The 21,040-nt window shown below is 40.8% G+C and overlaps 4 protein-coding genes across 6 annotated transcripts in view; 2 read left to right on the top strand and 2 right to left on the bottom strand.

Annotated features, from left to right (window-relative positions):
- LOC135793978 (L-lactate dehydrogenase B chain-like) overlaps window positions 1-7,303 on the top strand; it is a 38,898-nt gene extending 31,595 nt beyond the window's left edge. Inside the window, exons 3-8 of one of the 2 annotated variants that reach the window (XM_065305097.1) lie at window positions 2,951-3,068; window positions 4,072-4,239; window positions 4,308-4,481; window positions 4,992-5,109; window positions 5,313-5,436; window positions 7,000-7,303. In XM_065305097.1, coding sequence (XP_065161169.1) covers window positions 2,951-3,068; window positions 4,072-4,239; window positions 4,308-4,481; window positions 4,992-5,109; window positions 5,313-5,436; window positions 7,000-7,197 — 900 coding nt within the window. In that variant the 3' untranslated portion in view covers window positions 7,198-7,303. The remainder of the gene's footprint in view (window positions 1-2,950; window positions 3,069-4,071; window positions 4,240-4,307; window positions 4,482-4,991; window positions 5,110-5,312; window positions 5,437-6,999) is intronic. The other variant, XM_065305098.1, reaches the window with a different exon arrangement.
- A 3,382-nt stretch (window positions 7,304-10,685) lies between these two features.
- Window positions 10,686-15,428, bottom strand: LOC135793787 (large proline-rich protein bag6). 2 transcript variants are annotated; one of them, XM_065304875.1, is made up of 13 exons: window positions 15,230-15,428; window positions 14,980-15,049; window positions 14,805-14,922; window positions 14,306-14,744; window positions 14,066-14,248; window positions 12,625-14,009; window positions 12,539-12,570; window positions 12,354-12,481; window positions 12,122-12,293; window positions 11,685-12,068; window positions 11,475-11,615; window positions 11,263-11,416; window positions 10,686-11,206 (listed from the first exon to the last, which is right to left on the bottom strand). In XM_065304875.1, the coding sequence occupies exons 2-13, from the start codon at window positions 15,040-15,042 to the stop codon at window positions 10,998-11,000; spliced, it is 3,408 nt and encodes a 1,135-aa protein (XP_065160947.1). In that variant the 5' UTR covers window positions 15,043-15,049; window positions 15,230-15,428; the 3' UTR covers window positions 10,686-10,997. The 2 variants fall into 2 exon arrangements, with proteins under 2 accessions (XP_065160947.1, XP_065160946.1); XM_065304874.1 differs by having other exon boundaries at window positions 12,539-14,009.
- Window positions 15,429-15,890: 462 nt separating this feature from the next.
- Window positions 15,891-19,410, bottom strand: LOC135794988 (transcriptional repressor CTCF-like). The gene is made up of 6 exons (XM_065306533.1): window positions 19,083-19,410; window positions 18,413-18,559; window positions 18,050-18,355; window positions 17,377-17,988; window positions 16,424-17,310; window positions 15,891-16,362 (listed from the first exon to the last, which is right to left on the bottom strand). Exons 2-6 carry the CDS (start codon window positions 18,549-18,551, stop codon window positions 16,285-16,287), a joined length of 2,022 nt encoding a protein of 673 aa, XP_065162605.1. The 5' UTR covers window positions 18,552-18,559; window positions 19,083-19,410; the 3' UTR covers window positions 15,891-16,284.
- Window positions 19,411-19,771: 361 nt separating this feature from the next.
- On the top strand, window positions 19,772-20,639 carry LOC135794990 (peptidyl-prolyl cis-trans isomerase 5-like). The gene has a single exon (XM_065306535.1). The coding sequence runs from the start codon at window positions 19,906-19,908 to the stop codon at window positions 20,542-20,544; it is 639 nt and encodes a 212-aa protein (XP_065162607.1). The 5' UTR covers window positions 19,772-19,905; the 3' UTR covers window positions 20,545-20,639.
- The last annotated feature ends 401 nt before the right edge of the window (window positions 20,640-21,040 follow it).

Raw genomic sequence — 21,040 nt, 5'->3', positions numbered from 1 at the left:
ATATCATTATGTGATTATGATAATACTCTATAATAGAAACATAAAATGAAGATGTTTTGCTCGGAGCGCATGCATGCGTGTGTATGTGAATTAAAATGTGATAAAATTGTAAAATTTATTGATCCTCGTTGGTGTGTTGCAGGCAAAAGTTTTACACACGTGTTTTAATGCGTTATTATAACGCGCGCCGCATCGGCGATGATTATTATTATGCTAATTCTAGGCGAACTCGCGCGCATCCTACATTACAACTTATATATAAATAAATTTATAAATTTCCGGTCGTAATAATCTGGCGGGTTAATACGACTTAATTACGAACTTTTTTAATACAAGGAGCGGCGGAATTTTTCATTTCGTGCGCAACTCCAACTCAGCGGCTTCTTCTGCGCCCCGGCTACCGTGCGTTGATGACTTAATTAGCTTCAGCACGGCAGAGCTTCGATGGATGAGAGAGAAAACGTGTTGCGTCTTATAGTTGCTATCGATTTACAGCGTGTAGATAGAATTTGTTGGATTAAACACTTGAGATGTATCATCTATCTATCTGCGGGTATCACGTTGTAAATGTAGGTGGATTAAGATTAACATTTGCATAATTAAATTGAAAATATGTTATTTTATGAATAAATTTCTAGCTTTCCGAAAGCAAAAATTATAATAAATATGAAGAGGATACAAAAATGAAAAAAATCTTGTTATTATGTTCTCGAAATATGTAAATATTGAGTTGAGTGTACAAAATTTAAAAAAGTTATAAAAATACGCTTTTTTATTACATTTTGCATTATACAGCGTGTAGACCACATCATTATTACCTTATTTAATAGTATATTACATGTGAGCATGTAATGAGCTCTTAATTGAGTCCGAACAATTTATTTTTATATTAAGTTTTTAAGTTAAATGTAAATGTTTCTCAGTTTTGTACAGCAATTATACAACTCTGTATACATTATTGCCTAAATGCTACCGACTAGAACATTTATTATTCCTAGTTTAGTTTTTGCAAAAAATTCTTTTCAATGATCCATCCTGTACAAGATAATTTATTAAACTTAATCTCCAACTGGTTCTCTTGATTCTTACAAAACATTCTATTTCACTCGAAATAAGATGATTAATATCAACATTAGATAGTTGAATATATTAATATCGATATTTTAGTGAATTTGACATTTCAAATGAAGCGATTTATAATAATCTAATATTCATGATTAAATTAGATATTTTTCAACTTGGTTTTTTAGTGCTAGCAAATATACTCCCAGGATATATTCAAATGAAATGGATTGTTGGATATAACAAAATTTTTACGATAATATAATATCGTTTCCTTATAAGCACACGACGACCGTTTGATTACGAACGCGCAATCGGTGTTTACTTATTATACCCGTGTTACTTCTTCTTCGTCCGGCATCGTCCGGCAGGCGAATCGAGAATGTCGCGGCTCCGGAATGTTGTTAGAAAGAGAAACGGCGCACCGAGTCGTAAAAATGTATTTATTCGAATGCCTCATATCTCGTAGCATCCTCGCGCGCGCACTCCTCGAAAACATGAAACGGAAGAATTTAGTGCTTGAAATTGGTTATAATTTAAAAAGCAACAGTTACAATCAGCCTCGGCGGGCACCATGTGTGCAAGAAGAGTCGAAATTTACATTCGAGATAAAGTTACGATAAATTTTACTCCAAACGAGAGAAAAATAAGCATAAAAAACAGCGGATGTATTGAAATTTAATTATTGCAGCATGTTCCGCCCAGTCGATAGAAATTCACAATCGTTGTCTACTTAATCATTATTAATGTAACTAGTCGCCTGCATGGTAGGTATGCAGTCTTATATACTGCATACAGGTACGACTTGCAAGTGTTACAAGTGGCCACGCCAAATTTAGTTATACAATTTTCTTAAGAAGTCTTAACTCGCCCTGGCACGCATTCAATATAATTTTCAATTCCAACAGTCGCGTAGTCGTGCGACATTTGAACAAATTCTTAGCTTTCGCTGGAAATGCGACACAACAACAGCAAAACGAGTTTGCAGGACAGAGTTTACGCGGTAGCGTAGTTTGTCTCCGCATGGTGGCGCTTGATTGTCCTCTAGTCCCGCGTAATCGTAATCGAAGTCCAGCTGATACGCGCAAATGAAGCGACGTGTGCAGTGTACTCACGACATGGCTTATATGCGAGCGCTCTCGATGTCGCGGCGACAGTAAAATATTATTTTGCTTAATTAAGTTTCATGAATTATTCATTGGACGCGCGCAAGCCGAAAGCTCGCCGCGCAACAAATGGAAATAAATATCGCTTTGAAGTCGATGAAATCGAGAAATGATTGAGGATACGGAAAAAAAATGAGTGGAATTTGTGCATTAAAGTCCGCTTTGAAATTAAGCAATTATTTTTCTTTGAGATTTCTGGCGGTTTGTGATCCCGAGAGTACCTGAGTCCGATTCCCGAAACGGATATGTAAATTGTCTATGCGTGGGTTGACTGGAAAAGCACTAAAACGAAATAATATCGAGTAATTTACGAGCGTTTGATAATGCAGGAGCACATCGAGTTTTTACGTCTTTAATTTAGTGTCTAGTCTAGTCTAGTCCATTTGACTGCAAGTATAGAAAAAATGCAGTAAAAAGTTGATTGTGTAGATGAGGAATTCTATGAAAACGAAAATTTCCTAAATGGATTTCATCGAAAAAAGCTTCTGGTCGAACAAGTTAAGTGATTTTGGAGCAGGTCTCACACAAATTATAAAGTTGAAGCATAGCACTTATGAGGAGCGCTGCTTCTAATCAATTGAGAGCAATGGCGCGCTATCATCCGCTCGCAATCGACACTCTTAAAGTGCGTGTACGCGGCCACACGTTTGCTGCAGCATAAAATAGCGATTTATGAGTTTGCGGCGCTCGTTTGCTTTATGTTCATTTAATATGCAAAACAGGGATTGGGCAACGAAGTGGCACTGATCGACCAGAATGAACCGCTCGCCAGAGGTGAGGCGCTCGATATGCTTCACGCCACCCAGTTCCTCAACAATCAACAAGTTACCTGCGGTACCGGTGAGTAATCAACGCTATTTATCCACATAGGCAACCAACATTACATTAAATTATATAACCGCGTAAAATTTTAGGTCTAAATTCAATCCTGTGTATAAAGCATCAGACAAAAGGAATGCAATTGAATCTTTCGCATAATTAATAACGCGTTATCAGGCATTCGCAGTTGCAGTTTAACGCAGCAGCATTGCAACAAATTATAATAATACACGCGCGCAATAAAATAGTTTCATCCATTTTATTGATACGGATCCTAAAATGTCGCGCGAGCGCTCGCTTTGTTTCATCTTCCAGGTTTGCGCAGTACGTACCGCACAGAGATAGACGTCGTTGTAAATAAATGCAATAAGTTAGTTAGCGGCTGGAAATTCTGTGGGCGATAAGGTGTCGGACGACGGTGCGCGGCCGGCTTATCGCCGACTTCATCAGCAACACACATACACAGATGCCGTGCGGGCTCCTCGCAGTAATATACAGATCGTAATATTCCATATAGCATATATAGCTTATAGCATTTATGGCGAGCGTATAGCCTCCTAGCTGCGGATGGTCGTGAAAATTTCAAAAAGCATTGCCAATGCCGTGCCAATAAACGGGTTGCGCACCGGGTTCGAATGCCGAGCCCATTTCGATACGAAACCCACGTGGGAATTGATTTTTCTCGCATCGTACGCGGATCGCTTATATTTTATAAATTGAGTATAATGATGTTTGGTGTGTCGGCCGGCATCGCGCGCGCGCGCGCATCGTTAAGACGACGTTAAGGATGTGTCAAAAACTGCACCTCTTTGAGTTATTATCAAGGAAGTAAAATGCTTCGATTCCGCGTGTTTAAGCTTATAATTATTATCAAGATATTAAAGGTTCACTTATTTTTCGCTAGTCTTATGTACTTACTTTACGTAAATTGTAAATACTTTACCGCATAAACGCACACAGAATAAGAAAAATGTAATAAAATATGTAAATCATAATATATTGTTAATAAACATCCTGATTCTAGATTATTCCGCTGCGAATTTATCAAAAATAATCATCATAACAGCCGGCGCAAGGAATTTCGACAACAAGGAGACGGCGACGAAGCAGAACACTGAGATTTTCCGCGAGCTCATCCCGCAGCTGATAAGCCATGCTGACAACGCGATATTTATCATCTGCAGTTATCCAGGTAATCGAAATTTGGGCGGTGATTTATATATGCCGTGACTTGACCTCTAAAATCTTGGTTCTGCACAGTGGATGAAATGTCATACGTCACGTGGAAGCTGAGTGGGCTGCCGCCGCACAAGGTGATCGGCGCCGGCACCTACCTGGAGACGACGCGTTTTCGGCGCGGCATCGCCGACCGCATGAATGTGCATCCGTCTTGCTGTCGTGCGTTTGTCATCGGCGAGCATGGCCCCAAAAGTAGTACGTATTTTATACGCATTGCGAAATATCTTATAACGGATAGAATAGAAATGCATGGAATGTACACAATACAAAACGAGCGTTGATGGTTTAATTGTCTGTTGGGATCGTTGTTACCTGTGATATCAATGCGAATTGCGAGTGGGAATTTTCTGATGTATGAAAGTGCGAGGATAAAAGCTTCGTTAAGATTACGAGTATTTCAGACTCGCGATAGTCCCACCTCATGTACGTATGTGCAAACACGTCTAATATTTTTCGCTGACTTCATAAAAGACTAGATATCTACGGAATGCGTAACCGTGAACGTAATCAACAGTAATTTGCATTTCGTTTGTGCCAACTCGCATCGCTTTGTTTTCTCTCGGCGACGTTCTGACTGAGTATGCTGCCAACACTAAAGACATTTTACCAATTAAGCACTTAACAAATAGCTTTCGCAAAGAATTCGTTTGATTGAAACTTTATACGTTTCTTTTGAATCGTCGTGGAATGTTTGCTTCTCCTTAGTTCCGATTTGGTCCTCGGTGAACGTCGCCGGCGTGCGCCTGGCCGAAGTGAACCCGGACATCGGCACGCCGCAGGATCCCGAAGATTGGAATTCCATCTTTAGAGACATCGTCGACAGGTTAGAATTTTCCGCAAGTGTTTAAACACGCAGCAAGCATGTTGTTACTTGTTACCAATATACTCGCAGCAACGGACACGCCGCACTAGAAATGCTAACAATACTGGTTTTAATTAAGTGAAGTCCTTGCGCGAGTCTTGTTTGCTTTTCTGTGCGATGATAATTTACGATGTGCGATGCAATTCCAATACACGCTTTTGCAGCGCCGAGGAAGTGGTCTGCTTGAAGGAGTGTGCCTCCTGGGGCATGGCGCTGAGCGTTGCGCGCATCGTTAGAGCCATTCTGCACGACACCGGCGAGTGCTTCACTGTCTCCACGCACATCAAGGTAATAACAACGCACAATTTACAATATGCAGTCAAATTCAAATGCGAATTGCTGCCACAAGCGTCTACTTATCTATCAGTTATGCTAAAAGATTTGTCACAGAATTAAATCCGCCCGCATAAGCGTTGTGCATAATATAAATAACATTTGACGGCGTTTGAATGCATCAAATTGTCGTCATACAATCGCACAATGTTCACAATTTAGCGTTTTCACATTGTAGTCTTTCGGCATAAATTTGTCTCAACGATGGCGTTTTGTAATGCAAAATCTGCGGGAAAGGACGTTGCGTCTCTAGATAAATGCAACATGCGCTCAACGCAGCAGACAAGCGACGCGCGGACAGCCTGACTGACGTTGCACGTCTTAAGCTAATTGAGTGCCGCCTTGATGTGACTTTTTCGCTGCGGATTTCCAGCGCGTCCATTCAAACGCGGGACGTTGCTTTTTCACCTTTTACATCTCATTTAGTCGACGAATTAGCCATGAATGGCGAATGTTGCTATCACTCCCAGAGGCGGATTCCTCCAAACAACAAACATCACATCTCTTTAAAGCCATATTTCTAATAGTTCTAATCTATTTCATAAATTTGTTAAATCATACTTTAATTTTTTTTAATACGGGTATATCTAATTTTGATTGACAGATATCCTTCCACACTTAGTTTAAATTATTAGATTATACAGTGTAAATGAAGCGGCCGTGGATGAGTTGTGAGACGGCACTGTCGAGAAGGGACTTAAAGTCCGCGCGGATCACGATACGTTTTTAATCTGATTACGCGGCGCTCTTGATGCCGACGCAGGTGAGCTGGATGGCGTGCAGGTCGGGTCCGAATTGTGATGCCGAATGCTGTACGTCCTTCTCCACAATGGGGCCCGTTCCTGCCTTCATCTCGCACCACGGTGATGAACAGTAGCTAATCTGTATTATCCAATCTGACATGCCACTGACATAAATGCACTGTGCGAACACAACGATTTCTTCTCGCGCAGAATATTTCATTCAACAAAGTAAAGTTTACCAATAATAATTAGTAAAAGTACAGTTTTTCTTTGTGTTTCCAACGAACATATATTATTATGTTTTAGTGTGTTTATCTATTCTGCTTTCATTCTGAACTTGTTATTTTCTTTACAATACGTAAATTAACATCCTCTGGTCGACATGCTACGCTCGGCTTCAGATATCTCGGATAAACCCGCGGCATTTATCCATCATTTAACAACGCGCTCGCGATATCTTTCATTCCGGCGTGCGCGTGTCTTTGCCGCACACACGCCGCCTTAATGAATAAATCAGCGCCGACTTTATCTCGTGCTTGTATTCATCGGGGGTAGGGCCGCGCCGTTGTCTTCTCGCAGGCACAGGAAAAGGCAATCGCGAAGAGAAACGAATTCTCGACTCTAATAAATAAACGCTTCGATTTCCGTCTATCTAGTCTAATTGTTTTTTGTTTCCGCTTATCTGTCCGCAGTGCAGCTTTCTCTACCTGCGCTGACTTTATCGCAGCTCAATTAAAATACACTCTCAACTCACATACAATCCTTTGTTTTCTAGGGCTGCCGCCATGGAATCGACAAAGACGTGTTCATGTCCTTGCCGGTCATTTTGGGCTGCGATGGCGTCAAGAAGTTGATAAAGCAGTCGTTCACAGACACCGAAAAGGAGGCGCTGCAGAAATCCGCCGACCGGATGTTTGACCTTTTCAGGACCCTTGATTTAGACAAAATTGAACCACCAAAAATAATTTGTTGAATGGAGCGCCTCGTAATAATCTAATTGTATTGACTAAATGATTTGTGGGACATGGAGACTCGGAGCAACGTGTGTAAATTATTCAAATGTAGTACATTCATTATCACGCTGGCATGTGCGCCCGAATTACTTCTGACTCGTGCGGTGGTATCCTCCTAATTATGGCCGAGCATTATTTAGCTTATGTTAATCCGTCCGCGGTTGACAGGAAATGCTTGTAATCAAACGGAGCGATACACAAGCCCGACCGGTATGACAAGCGTTTCATCATTGCGTTTAGGAGCGCTTAATAAACGCTGAAAGGCCGAATGCGCAGCCACCATTGATTCCATTCGATTTACGAAGATGCGCGGTATTAATATTCAATTAAGCCGTTCAGCATTCCGATCTGGTACGATTGCAGACCCGTTGCCCGGGCGGACACTCGTACAACGAAACCCTTTCAATTAGGCATGAAATACGCGTGTCTCCTTCGTCTAGAGCGCCTAATGCATTATCAACGTGCGCACACGTACATCTTGGACATGCTGTGTGCGATGATTCGGTCCGGAGATGCACTTATTTTCGACTGGTCGTTTTGTTGCGCGGCGGCCGTGCTCGGCAGTTACATGGCGGCGAGCGCAATGTTCGCGTTAGTCTTGTTCTGGTATAAACTTGATTTACATACTATGCTAATGGCGTATGCAACAAATACTTTACTCAACATTCGCCACGGTATTCAGCGGCGTTCGCCGCATTGTTACTGTTTATGGTCATTCGTTATTTCAGCTTGAAGATCTTCGCCCTTCATCGTGGTCGTTGCAAAATGCGGCTTCTGCAGTTTACTACCAATTCTGGCGGGTCTTCACGTTTTTAACATGTTTGTCTTCCGGTAAGGTTATTCAAATTTATCGATGGGACTTTGTAAAATTACCCAATTTGGAAAACTTAAGAGGATACTGCAGACTAACTGGACAGAACATGTAATAAAATTTAAAATGATAATGAATTACATTATTTTGACATTTGGGACCATGAATATTAAGTAATCGATAAGGAATCTTTTGCTAATAACACAATACAATTAATGGGCACAGGTTGAGTTAATATTGCAGGGCTATTTGAGCGCTTTAATTATGAACATTGTCTACTCAGTCAAGTTTCACCAACTTCCCTGAAAAACACAATGAATTTGGTAAATTAGTGCATCTTAGCGCCATCTTAACTTCAATTGTGGAGATGTTTATGTATTTTGATTATGGGTGCATTCGCGTTGACGCTTACGCGCTGTGAGCGTGCTTACATGTCATTTTCATCGTTCGACTTGGCGCTGTGAGTGTCACATAAGTACGCTCATGGCTGAGATCGTAGCACAGACTTCGCGCTCATTTATGCTCACGCCACAGAGGTAGGGCAGCGAAAGCGTGAGCGCCAATTTTATTATCTGTCAAAACGAATGCAACTTGAGCATAAGCTAACCAAAATATTTCATACGCTCACAATATCCAAAACGAACGAAATTTATTTATTGATTCTAAGCGCCTATAGGCCATCTCGAACACTAAAAATTTGTGCTTATAAGCGTGAGCGCTCACAGCGCGTAAGCGTCAACGCGAATGCACCCTATGTATTTAGTATTTTGCCCGAATGACCGGGCCGAAATTTATTTATGTCGAAAGGCAGGGTCGAACTTTTCCAAAAAATAAATTTAGATTGAAATAAAAATAATTAAAATTTGTAATATATTTTGTTATATATCTTGGTTTCTAGGTACAGTTAAAATCATAATAGGGTTTAAATCATATACTCTTATGACAATTGAATTGCTCATTTTAAAATAAAAAACGTTCCATTAAATAGGCCAAATAATGTCTAAATAATTTATGCGACAACAAAATGGTACTAAGATAAATACTTTGAAATTGTCTTAGCTTTAATATTCTGCAATAAAAAGTTGAAAATTCAAATTTTTATTTTTTGTGTAAGAAGTGATGGAAAATATGAATAATCCAGTTTTACGAAATTATCTCGCAAACGATTTAAACTAGACAAAAATTGTTTTTGGATTTGTATTTCAAGCACTATTTTACATCATCTAACACTTTAAAATTTTTAATTATCGACATTTATGTAATATATGAAAATGGTCAATAACTCAAAAACTAATTAAGACACCGCAACCAAAATAAGATTATTGAATTCCTGGCATTGTTTCTCATCAGTGTGGTAGGTTTGGTAAAAATCCGATGTGTGGTTTAATTTTGTCAGTTCCGATTTTCACCAGAATTTTCCAAAATAATGGTGGTATCGAAAAATTGAATAGAGATCCTTCATCGCCTTGAATTTCTCTATTGATTGGCGTTTTTCATTTGGCTCTAAGATAAAAAATAATTTTTGGGTCACAAAAGAGTCAAGTGTAACCTCTTCAGAATTTTTCATGGTTTTTTGTCAACTTCAAAAAATCAGAAAACTGAATCAGCCATTTTATAGATCTTTATCATGGCATGAACAAAATACAAAAAGTTTTTTTGTAACTTTATTACTTTTCGAGAAAATTGCGTCGCAAAATTGTTTTTCACTATATAGAAAACACAAATTTTAACATCTTATCTTATTAAGAATTTGATGCTAAAGACAATGCCGTTTTCTGTTCTTGTTAATCTTGATTAGTTTCTAAGATAATCGGGTTTTAAGTTGAGCTGGAAGTGCATGCTGTACTTAAATGCATCCACAGGGTTAACCATTGAAGCTGTTAAGTAACAAGTTTAGTAAATAAGGTAATTAAAAGCCTCTCTATCGATATTACTAGTTATTAAAAGAATTAATATTACTAATTAAAATGCCAGGCGCCTCCGCCATATTTGTATTAATTATTTGCACTTTTTAAGAAATTATAAAAATTGAAACTTTCACTATTTATTATTAAGGAGAACTTTATGAAGATACCGTTTTAATACATAGTTATAATTTGACTAAAAATTGTATGCATTTTCTTATATCTTTTTACACTCTTTTATTAGCTTCACATGTATGTTTGTTTGCTTGCTGGTTTGTAACCGGCACGGCACACTTTACCAACTTCGATGGATAAATACTTGTCTAAACAATTTTGAAAGTTTGGCGTAAAAAAACTTGCGTGAAAGTTTTGCACATCTTTTATGTGTTTTAGTGCAACGAAAACAATGTCTAAATGCACTTGAATCATGTGACTTAAGTGTAAGTCAGTTTGTGTGCACTAGTATGTTAGTTTATTTAGATTTCTCATAAAAGCGTGTTTTTAAGTTTTTTAAACTATATTTTATTTAATGCATTAGTTATTAACTAATTATGTAACAGTTTAAATTGGGCTATCACCGAAACTTTAAAAAGCTGCAAAAAGAATTTCTTCGTCCTGTATTGGATCCATAAAAACTCCAGATGCTGAAAAAGCTGAATTTATTGTAGGATATTTCGTGTGGATTTGAAAGGTAAGTTATGGTCTATATGTGTCTATTTCGAAATGAAACAAATTATTACTCTAAAAACAACAAAAAATCAACTTTATTTAGCGTTGTTACATGTATAGTAGCATGTTGCATCTTAAAAACCAACATTATGTCCCATTTTGCTTCATCACCAGTTACATTTTTATAAACACAATGCTTAAATTAAGATATTGACAAAACATCAGTAGCACTACCATTTAAATATTGAAATATTATGTTTGAAAGTGATTATAATTAAGAGGTGATTGTTCCACTTTTGAAAAATGCTGTACAAATCAAAACTAGCCATTTATCATATCAACTTAGTGGCGCAGTAGATAGATAATACTAATTAGTTTATTGAGATTTACTAAAATATGACGACGCGTTAGGGAAACGCTCCGGCGTAAAATCCTCGTTATCTTGGATACTCGCTTGGACGCTGGTGCGCAGCAAATCTCGGTAGGCGGATTGTATCGACAAATCGGCGCCAGCTTCTTCAGCAACTGCATCTAAATTTGCAACTGGTACGTTTCCTGTCGTAGTTACGGCTCGCCTAATGCTCTCTGTAACAACGCAATTACATTATTACTATTCCTTTACAACACGTTTATATATTTACCTGATATAACATGAGGAAGAGTGCCTTGCGGTTTATTATTCGTCACAACCTTGCGGCGTTTACTAGGCATTCCGGTCAAATAGGCATCGCTAAGTGGTGCTTGACTTTGTCGTCGTTGTCGTTGTGTGTCCCTGGCGATAAGAGGAACCCAATCCTAAACGATAAAAATGTAAATATTAATTTCATCAAAATAATCATTTTCATAGACATACCTGTGGTACTTGTCCATGCCATGACTCTGATCCAATCACAACCGCGGGAACATCTTCGGCATCATCCAAACCAATCACACCCAAAACATTGGATACTGCTTCTTCTTCAGTCGCAGCCTGTGCAGTGTCTACATCCATAGGCTGCAAAATCGAATACATCTTATAGAAACATTCTACCCCAACTCTTTAATATGCAGTGGTTTACTCTACCTCATTTTCAGCGATAACGCTATTAACCGTTTTAACAATGTAGGGCTGCAAGGCACTTGTCGGTACATCGATGGTCAGCAGAAATTCGTGTAGAAGTGTGCGCGTTTCCATCTGTGTCCACTGTTGCAGGCCCGGAGCGATGCCATCCATATAGCTTGCAGCAAGGCGATTCATCACGTCTTCGACTCCTTGCTGGCCGTTACAGCTCGCATGCAGAATCAACGCACACAGATGCCTACCAGTCATCTTCAAGTGGTCGATGAGTGCCTTCATCGAGTTGGGCCGATGTGAAACAGCAAGATTAATTGCATTCGGTAGGCGATTGCGGAGCAGTAATTGTGTTGATCGTATAATGTCAATATCGTCACGTACGGGTAAATGTGACTAAAAAACACATTGTAAGGCTAGTCCAATCATAATTTAATCATTCAACTTACTAAGTTATCGAGGAATGGTTGCATTTCATTCAAAAGTTTATTTACAGCACGTTGAACGTTCTGTGGGGTAGGTGCATTTCCTTCTAAGATTCTATCGGCAACAAACGTACGAATTTCGTTACGAATGCGCAACAGCGGATCTAATCGTCCGGTGTGCAAATGCATCAAATCTCTAAAATAATTAAATATTAGATATTATACTGTAAAAGAGCAGTGAAAATCAAAAACATACCCAATAGTTAAATTTTGCGACAATAGCATAAGTATATCGCTGAAAATATCCTCCCCGGTGACTTGATCACCGGCTTCTTGCAACAACTGCGCAATTGTAGGTCCTCGCGAATTAGGATCATTAGAGCCCTACAATTTAAAGACAGACTTTAATGGAATTACTGATTTTTAATATTTAATATTTACCATATTTTGGGGCATCATGAAAGTTGAAAGACCTGAAAACAATGTATTCTGCAATAAGTTTTGAATAGTAGCCTCAGCACTATTACCGATAAGAGTAGGTGCCGGTCCACTACTCGTCGTAGTACTCGCCGGTGCGGAAGTTGAGGTCTGTACGCCAGTATTTGGCGTACTAGCCCTTCGTCCGTACATATTTTGCAGAGAGCCCAACAATCCCTGAACCAAGTTTAATACGGGATTCACTTGATTAGTAGGTGTGTTGCCATTCTGTGGCCTCACGTTATTGTTGTTTGGCTGATTCTGATTGTTATTCGTGGAAGCACGAGTGCTGGGTCGCCTTAAATGCATGATATGATGCGAGTTGCATGGAAGAAACGGGTCGAAACCTTGAATGGCATGCTGCGAGAAGTGTACATGTGGGCGGGCAGTGCTACGTGTATGCGTAGCCGTTGTCGGATGAGTTTGTGTGTTACCGCGAGCCTGCGAATTCTGTCCAGGCACACCATTTTGACCAGGAGTTCCAGGCGTTCCAGGCGCAGTAGATTGACCGCTTGTTGTAGTCGCCTCGGTTGTCGCCGCTTGAGGAGGTCGAACAGTGATGTTAGAAATGTTTGATGTAGATGCGCCGCGATTAACAAGTTGTCCAGCCATCTGCATAATCGACTGAATAAATTCTGGAGTTGGTTGGGGCACATTTGTTCCTCGTGTACCACCATCAGTTTGTGTTGCTCCTAATAGTGATGACTCCAAGGAATCAATCGTGATGCTTTCGGGTGTAACCTCCATGAAAAACTCTACATTCGGATTGTTGGCACCTCTCTGCGCGTTTGCATTGTCTGTTGGTACAGTGTTTGACGTAGGAGCTTCCTGATTTTGAGTCGCAGTTGTCGTAGCTGGTCGCGGAGTAGATGCACTACGCATTGGGCGAATACTTATTGGAAACGACTGCACATGTACGTTGCTGTTCATAAACTCGAAGTGAGGAATCGTCATTCTGGAGGTGCGATTAGCTCCATTGTTACCCGTAGCTCCAGGGTTAGTAGACTCTGTATTAACGTTGTTAGTCGCATTTGAGCGAACACTCTCACCAGCTGTTTGCGTTGCGCTGCTGGTTGAATTCGGCATTGGGAGATCAGATGAAAAATTTATCTGAGCCTCAACCTGAATGGGAAAACCAGCTGGGACAACAGCTGTTTGCTGAATGAGAATAGGACGGCACACCAGCCGCCTTGGAGGCGGCGACCGAACGCGCAAAATAATGTCACTTAAAGAATGGTAGGCATGACTGAAATAATGCAGCACCTCAGAAACGCGGTTGAAAGTTCTATCAGTATCGCGCCGATTGCGTGATCCATCCAGTACAGGGTCTTCACGCAAAAAAGTTTGATACCGCTGCAAAAATGGCGCAAAACGTGCTTGTAAACGTGCGAGAGTATCAAGCAAATCGGCCATTTCAGAGGTTCTTGAAATATTCCTACACAAACAAAACAGTTACAACTTTCAACAATATTTATGAATAACAACACTTACTCTTGTGCATTGGCATTGGTGGGTGGATTTGCGTTAGGGCCAGCTAAATCTTCAACCGAAGTTGAGGACGGAGTTGTAGCCGCCTCCGGAGACGAACCGGCCGACTGTGTACCTTCAGGCTCGGCGGTGTTTTCCTGAGCTGAAGTTGTCTCAGTTGCTTGGTCCATTGTTGAGTTAACAGGCCTGTGTATTAAACATATAATTAAATATTACTCTTATTCTATCCTTGCAAACACTTACATGTTTTCAGCATTATTTAAAAGAGATGAATGAACAGCATTCATGAAGTTCTCGTCAATATTTTCGCTTGAAGAAGCTGGAACGATAACTCTCGCTTCAAAAACTGGTGTAACTTCAACTTGAACATCATCATTCTGTGTTCGTGGCTGTGACGGGTTCTCCAACCACGCAATCGTCGCTTCAGCATGTCTCAACATACGCCTGGCTACAGCTAACCTACTGGCCGCCAGGCGAAAGTTGGGCGGCGGTGGCACCAATGCCTGAGGTTCAAATGGTATTGCCATTGAACCCAAGTACTGCACTGTATTGCCTCCCAGCAATCTTTGCTGCTGTGCCTGGGGAGGTAAGGTATTTGCAGGTCTGTTTGGCTGGTCATTGTTGGATGGATTATCACTGGGAGGTGGCCTCTCAACTAAATGAACTACTTTGCCATTCACATCTACAAACAAATTACCAATAAAATAATCTCACCTAACTATGAATCTATTTAATTTCTCACCCAAATCAGTCAGTTTGGCTTCATCTGACAGCACTCTGCCTGAATAGATTATCCTCTGAATCTCTGCAGCAATATTCACAGTACTAGCAATGTGCTGCTTAAACTGTAGCACAGTAAACTGAAAATATAACCAATTAATATCACAATGCTTCTAGAATAAAACCAACTAGCTTACCTCATCATCCACATTGAATTTGTGGTTTTGAGAGTCTAATGTTCTCACTGTAATCTCAATCATTTTGAATCTATAAAATAAAGGAAAAACGGTTAATATTTGGTGCAATAAACTGCATAAATCAAAGGAAATGTCGCAGTTGCATTAACGACTGTATTTTCAATGTGTAATCATTGATTAATCATCGAGCGTGTTATTGCTCCCAATACGAGTTTGTATGCAAAACAAACGTCACGCGAAAGCAACTTACCTGTTCCCGGAATGTCCTACAAAAACCTTATCTGCCCCACATATATATAGATTAATGATAAGATGCGATGAAGGCTTAGATTCTCTTCAGTGAGGTTTTAAACGACCAGATTTCGGCGATTTTCTCGTTTCGTATCGAGATTCGATGCGACAGACGCGACAATCACGCCTATTCGCTGATGTATTAAACTATCGAACTATTTTCAAGATGGCCATGATGTCAAACATGCTTCACTTGCCTTTTTGACAGCCAAACTTATTTGAATTTATTTAAATCAAGGCTGGCCAATGGATTTTCCTGGAGGGCAAAATCTTTTAGATTGCGGCGGCACCGGGCCACAGACTATGGCCATTCATACATAAAATCTTATACATATACAAAAGTTCCAACTTTGGGTTTTGCGGCGGGCAAATTCAAATGTCCTGGCGGGCCACATTGTGGCCCGCGGGCCTGGGATTGGCCAGCCATGATTTAAATGATCGTTAGTTACTACAAACATAAACTTGCAAAATGCATTATTTAAATAATGGTAGTTCAAACTTTGTAAAGAAACATTTACCAGTTTCGCAGCATGCACAATACGTTTACAAACTATGACAATTAATTACAAATCAAATAGGAACATAGCCAACTGACAATACAAAAAATCAAACCAATATGATTTCGTGTGATAATAATTTATTCAATTATTAGCAATTAGAACTGAAAGTTGCTTTAAAAATAAAAGCAACATCATCTACTTCATAAATTTACAATTTATCTTATCATTATCAATTAACTAATTCGCGATGCACAATTAACTCGCAGTACATCATATAAACAAGATTAATGCAACCAAGGCATGATAAAATATCGATTGTACCAATTTTGTCTAGAACGAATTTCGTCGCGTATTCCAAAAACATTTTAACAACTATTTACTAACAACTGTACATGAAATTATCATGAAATACATTATTATAGAAGAGAAACTGTTGGTAGAAACTAAAATTAAGGGTAATAAGAAAAATGTTTAAAAATGATCAAATCTGATTCATTCTGGTTCAAGTTCATGTTCAGTCCATCCCCAATAGCGTGATTGATTCCTTGCCATGCAAGTCTTCGTCCTCTTCCTCCTCCTCTTCTTCTTCTTCCTGCAATAAAGAAAGCAATATTAAAATACACAGTTCATAATTTAAAATATTAGCAACTTACATCAAATCCAAAGCAAGTCTCCATGTCAGTCGCGACTCCGAGCTTTTTGTCTTCTTCCATAACTTCCGTCTTTGTGATTCTTCTCGCATTCTGAATGGCTTTAATCACCTCCGGATCGGTTAAGCTTTGTCCTTGCAGCATTTCTTCAGTCAGCAATTCCGACTGACCCTCACTAACAACCATCGTTTGTTCCTCACCATCTGCAAGTTGGATCACCTCGAGCACGACGTACTGCTGCCCATCGTTGGCATCTACAGCCATCATATCGTCCTCCTCCTCTTCTTCTTCCTCTTCCTCCTCGTCTTCTTCTTCTTCCTCTTCATCCGTATCTAAACCAGTGATCACCTCAACCTGTTGTCCGTCAATTATCTGAATCTTCTTCTGGCGCCCCATCTTCAGCGCTAATTGTCGTTCTTGCATGCATGATTCAGGATCGTGTATCGCCATGTGGCGAATGAGATTACCCTTGTGTCGGAAAGTGCGCCCACACTCAGGACATTCGTGTGTTTTCTCCTTGGGCGCGGGCGGAACGTAGCTGGGATTGTGATAGAGGTTCTGGTGGCGTTTGAGCAACTGCTTTTGCCTAAAGGACTGATCGCACTGCGAACACTGGTATGGCTTCTGGTCGGTATGGATGAGCATGTGCGACTCGAGATGCCGCGCAGAAATCGAGGCATATGGGCACAGCTCACATCGGAAACACTTCTCACCTTCGTGGGATTTATTATGCAGCTTGTAGCTGTAGCGGTCCGGGAATGACTTGCCACATCGCTTACACTTAAGCGGTTTATCCGATGTGTGCAGCTTTTGCACGTGTATGCGCAAGTCGGTCTTGCGGCCACAGGTTGTTGGACATAACTCACAGTGGAATACCGGTTTATCGCCAACTAATCAAACAATATAAACAAACATTTTAAAATCTGTCAACAAATTAAACTATTGATAAAACTTACCATTATGTGTAAGTTTATGTGCTTTTAAACTATTACTCTGTGTAAACCTCGCTCCACATTGATCACAATGATACGGTTTTTCACCGGTGTGAATACGAAGATGTCTCTTTAACTTGAACGTGTCCGGACTGGCATATGTGCAGTGCGGGCATTGATACGGTCGCTCACCAGTGTGGCACCGAATGTGTCTCTTCAACTTGGACAGTTCCACGCTCGCATAGTCGCATTCGTTACATTTGTGTGGTTTTTCATGCGTGTGCCGATAGCGTACATGCCGCACGAGTTCACCGGATGTGGTAAAAGCCGCATCGCAGAACTTGCACAGATGAGGCTTGGTGCCGGTGTGCGTGTTCACGTGGTTCTGCAAACTCGCAAGCGTTTTAAATCCTCGTTCGCATACTTGACATTTGTGCGGTCGCTCCTCGGAGTGGCTTTTCATGTGTCGCGAGAGTAGATAGCGCTTTGGGCTAGTGTAGTTACAGTAGTTGCACATGTGAGCTTGAGCAACCACCTGCGATTTTCTAGGAAAAATTTTGACGATTTTCGTCTTGTCATCTTCGGGTTCTTCATCCTCGGCGGTACCAGGATCCTCCGCGTCGTCAAAATCATACACTGTACAGAAAATACAAAACAATCAATATGTTTATACAACTTTTTAAACATTTATTCTTACCAGCCATGTCTTGGTCTTCACCCTGGTCACCTTTTTCATCTTCAGGTTGCTGAACAATTAAAACATAGCTTAATTCATTGGTGCCATCACCATCAGCACCAGCAGGTACAACAGTAATCCTTTGCTCATTTTCACCATCTTCAACATTTGCTGGATTGATAATGAACTCTTCACCATTATCATCATCAGCCAGGCCAGGCACCACTGTCATAACAGGCTCTGCCTCACCTTTTGCTTGGAAATAGTAGTGACCTTGCTGATCAACAAAGTAAGTACCTTCCTCAGCTTCTCCATCTGCCTCTTCAACTTTGGAAAGTACAAATATGTTAATCAAAATGTAATTCAATAAGTGTAAATATTTACCTGTTACTGTTTGAATAGTGCCTTCTCCGCCAGCAATCTCCTTCTGAAATCCTTCCAAGTAAGACTGAATCTCCGTAACGTTTTCCGACGTCTCAACGCCTTCCAACTTAATTTGTGTGGTCGTGAATTGGGTCGTCATCTTGGAGGCTGCATAAATATCCAACAAAGCTAGTTTTATTCACATGTTTACGTTTACAAATGAGGTTTGGCGCGTCGCGGAAAAGTTGCGTCCGTTGTGATGCGAGCCCGACGTATAACCGCACTGGAACATGAAGTAGGCATTGGTGGTGACGCCATTTTCACTGCCCGTCCGTGAAATAGAATCGACATGCATGTACAATCGGTTTCGCGGAGAAAAAAGACCCGGAGAACATCTTGAAATTAAATCTTTTGCATGTTTACTTGACGAAGTTGGATGTAGGGGGCATGTCGTCGAAAAATTTCTCGAAATTAGCACCGTCGGCGCTGTCATCAATATGGCGGCACAACAGGCGACGCACAGCCCGCGCGACCGACTCGCCTCGTTTCCTCCATTTTATCCGCATATTCGGCGTTTTGCGCCGATGGAACCGCGAGCAAACAATCCGCACCCCTTGTAGTGATCACAATTTGCACGAAAATCGACCGATATCGCCACGGAGGCGGTTTAAAACAAGAAGTAACAACATACCTTTTAACTCCAAGATTGACCGTGAGGGCGTTATCGAATATGGCAGCGTCTGTACGAAATAATCAGAGATGGCGAGGCCAGCGGCTGTATGCGACGAGACGGCCGCCTCGTAGCGCTCGTAGCTGCCGCGTCGAAATGCTAGGCGCGCGCGACGCGAACGACGCCAGAACACCTGGCGGCGGTGGCTCGAATGCGCACGACACACGCGCAGGCTAGCCGTGCGATGCCGAACCAACGTGATGCGACGGTTCGACGACTCAACGCGCGATGCCGGAGGCTCGTTCGCTTCGCTTGCCTGCTTTACTTGAATCTCGCGTACAGCACAACCATAAATTCACTATTGACATTCACAGCAAATATTTATGACCAAAGCCTACTATTAGAACCATTCCATAGATTTTAAAGAAGAAGTTAAGCATCAAAAATTAGATAGTTCTTTAGATAGAATTATATCAACTTCAAAGTGTAACAAAATACTTACAAATTTAGGCCTTATAGTTAATTTTATTAATTTTTTTACGTATTCCATTTCAATGACGTCATGACGAAATTACACCAATGAGAGCTCAGCAAGTGTCGAGCTTGCGTGTATTCGATAAAGTTCGTGCATTTGCGTGCTCACTCTAACTCATAACGAAAGAGTAGTCTATTTCGTTTGGATCATCCGCCTACCTACCGCAATCTGCTGATGGTTCAAGCGATTCTAGCCATCGAGCACTCTCGACTTTCGACGCCGACGTCGACTTGACAGTGGTCGAGCGTGGCTTCTTATAAATAAAATCAGTCCCGCTCCATACGTTGTTTTTAGTTAGTCGCCGACAACATGTTGGGAAACAAGTTCTTCTTGGCCTGCGGGCTTCTCTGCCTGGCATCCACAGCATTCGGTGAATCTGCCGATGAAAAAGCAAAGAAAGGCCCAAAAGTCACGCAGATTGTGCACTTCGACATCACTATCGGCGGCGAACCTGCCGGCCGCATTGAAATTGGTCTCTTCGGAAGCACCGTGCCAAAAACCACCAAGAACTTCTTTGAACTAGCTCGCAAACCAGCCGGCGAAGGCTACAAAGGCAGCAAATTCCACCGCGTTATCAAGGACTTCATGATCCAAGGAGGAGATTTCACTAAGGGCGACGGTACCGGCGGCCGCAGCATCTACGGCGAGCGATTCGAGGACGAGAACTTCAAACTGAAGCACTACGGCGCCGGCTGGCTGTCGATGGCAAACGCTGGAAAAGACACAAACGGCTCGCAGTTCTTTATCACCACTAAACAAACTACCTGGTTGGACGGCAGACACGTGGTATTCGGCAAGATTATCAAGGGTATGGATGTCGTGCGCAAGATTGAATCCACGCCAACTGATGGCCGTGACAAGCCGAGCAAAGATGTGGTTATCGCTGATTGCGGTGCGCGTGATGTGGACACACCGTTCGGTGTTGCCAAGGAAGATGCTACCGACTAAATTCTGCGATATTGTTTTGTTTCAAATGAAACCCTTTGTGTCATTTTCATAAAAAAAGAATAATTTTGCAATACATGTACTTTTATAAAAAACGAGATGAATCTGTTTTGATTGTGCAAACCTGTTTCTATAGACGATCATTAGGCGCTCCTTAAGTCAACGACCTATCCGCTAACACAATAAATCAACTTACTTTCCTCTTTAGTTAAGCATTCAAGCATTTGCAAAATAATTTATCATGTCCACCTCTTTTGTTGTTCATTTTAAGCTTCGGTTTCAAATTATCGTATTTAAAGTTTGTGTAAAGCTTTAAAACGAAAGATATCTCTATCAATATCAAAATTTTAAAAATATTTACCACTAATCAAACGTAAACAAAGTTTGGAGCTTATTGTTTCATGAAATATCGCTGAAGTTGTCAAAACAACTCCCAAATACTGTCTGCGCATTTGATATAAGTAAATAACAGCTATTTTTTAATTAACTTTAAGCGCAT

This window comes from Atheta coriaria, unplaced genomic scaffold (genome assembly GCF_025399875.1).
Source record: "Atheta coriaria isolate IRGN ID8LTWV9N9 unplaced genomic scaffold, Caltech_Dcor_3.1 hic_scaffold_6_pilon, whole genome shotgun sequence".
Classification (NCBI taxonomy): Eukaryota; Metazoa; Arthropoda; class Insecta; order Coleoptera; family Staphylinidae; genus Dalotia; species Dalotia coriaria.
This window is presented reverse-complemented; position numbering and strand designations above follow the sequence as displayed.

Excerpts from the sequence above, each read along its gene's own strand:
- LOC135793787 (XM_065304874.1), bottom strand. The coding sequence starts at position 15,042 with ATGATTGAGATTACAGTGAGAACATTAGACTCTCAAAACCACAAATTC. Across the intron at positions 14,745-14,804 it reads AGCCAAACTGACTGATTTGG|ATGTGAATGGCAAAGTAGTT; the intron begins GTGAGAAATTAA and ends ATTTGTTTGTAG. Across the intron at positions 12,069-12,121 it reads AACCATTCCTCGATAACTTA|TCACATTTACCCGTACGTGA; the intron begins GTAAGTTGAATG and ends TGTGTTTTTTAG.
- LOC135794988 (XM_065306533.1), bottom strand. The coding sequence starts at position 18,551 with ATGACGACCCAATTCACGACCACACAAATTAAGTTGGAAGGCGTTGAG. Across the intron at positions 17,989-18,049 it reads TGAAGACCAAGACATGGCTG|TGTATGATTTTGACGACGCG; the intron begins GTAAGAATAAAT and ends TTTTCTGTACAG. Across the intron at positions 16,363-16,423 it reads AGACTTGCTTTGGATTTGAT|GAAGAAGAAGAAGAGGAGGA; the intron begins GTAAGTTGCTAA and ends TCTTTATTGCAG.
- LOC135794990 (XM_065306535.1), top strand. The coding sequence starts at position 19,906 with ATGTTGGGAAACAAGTTCTTCTTGGCCTGCGGGCTTCTCTGCCTGGCA.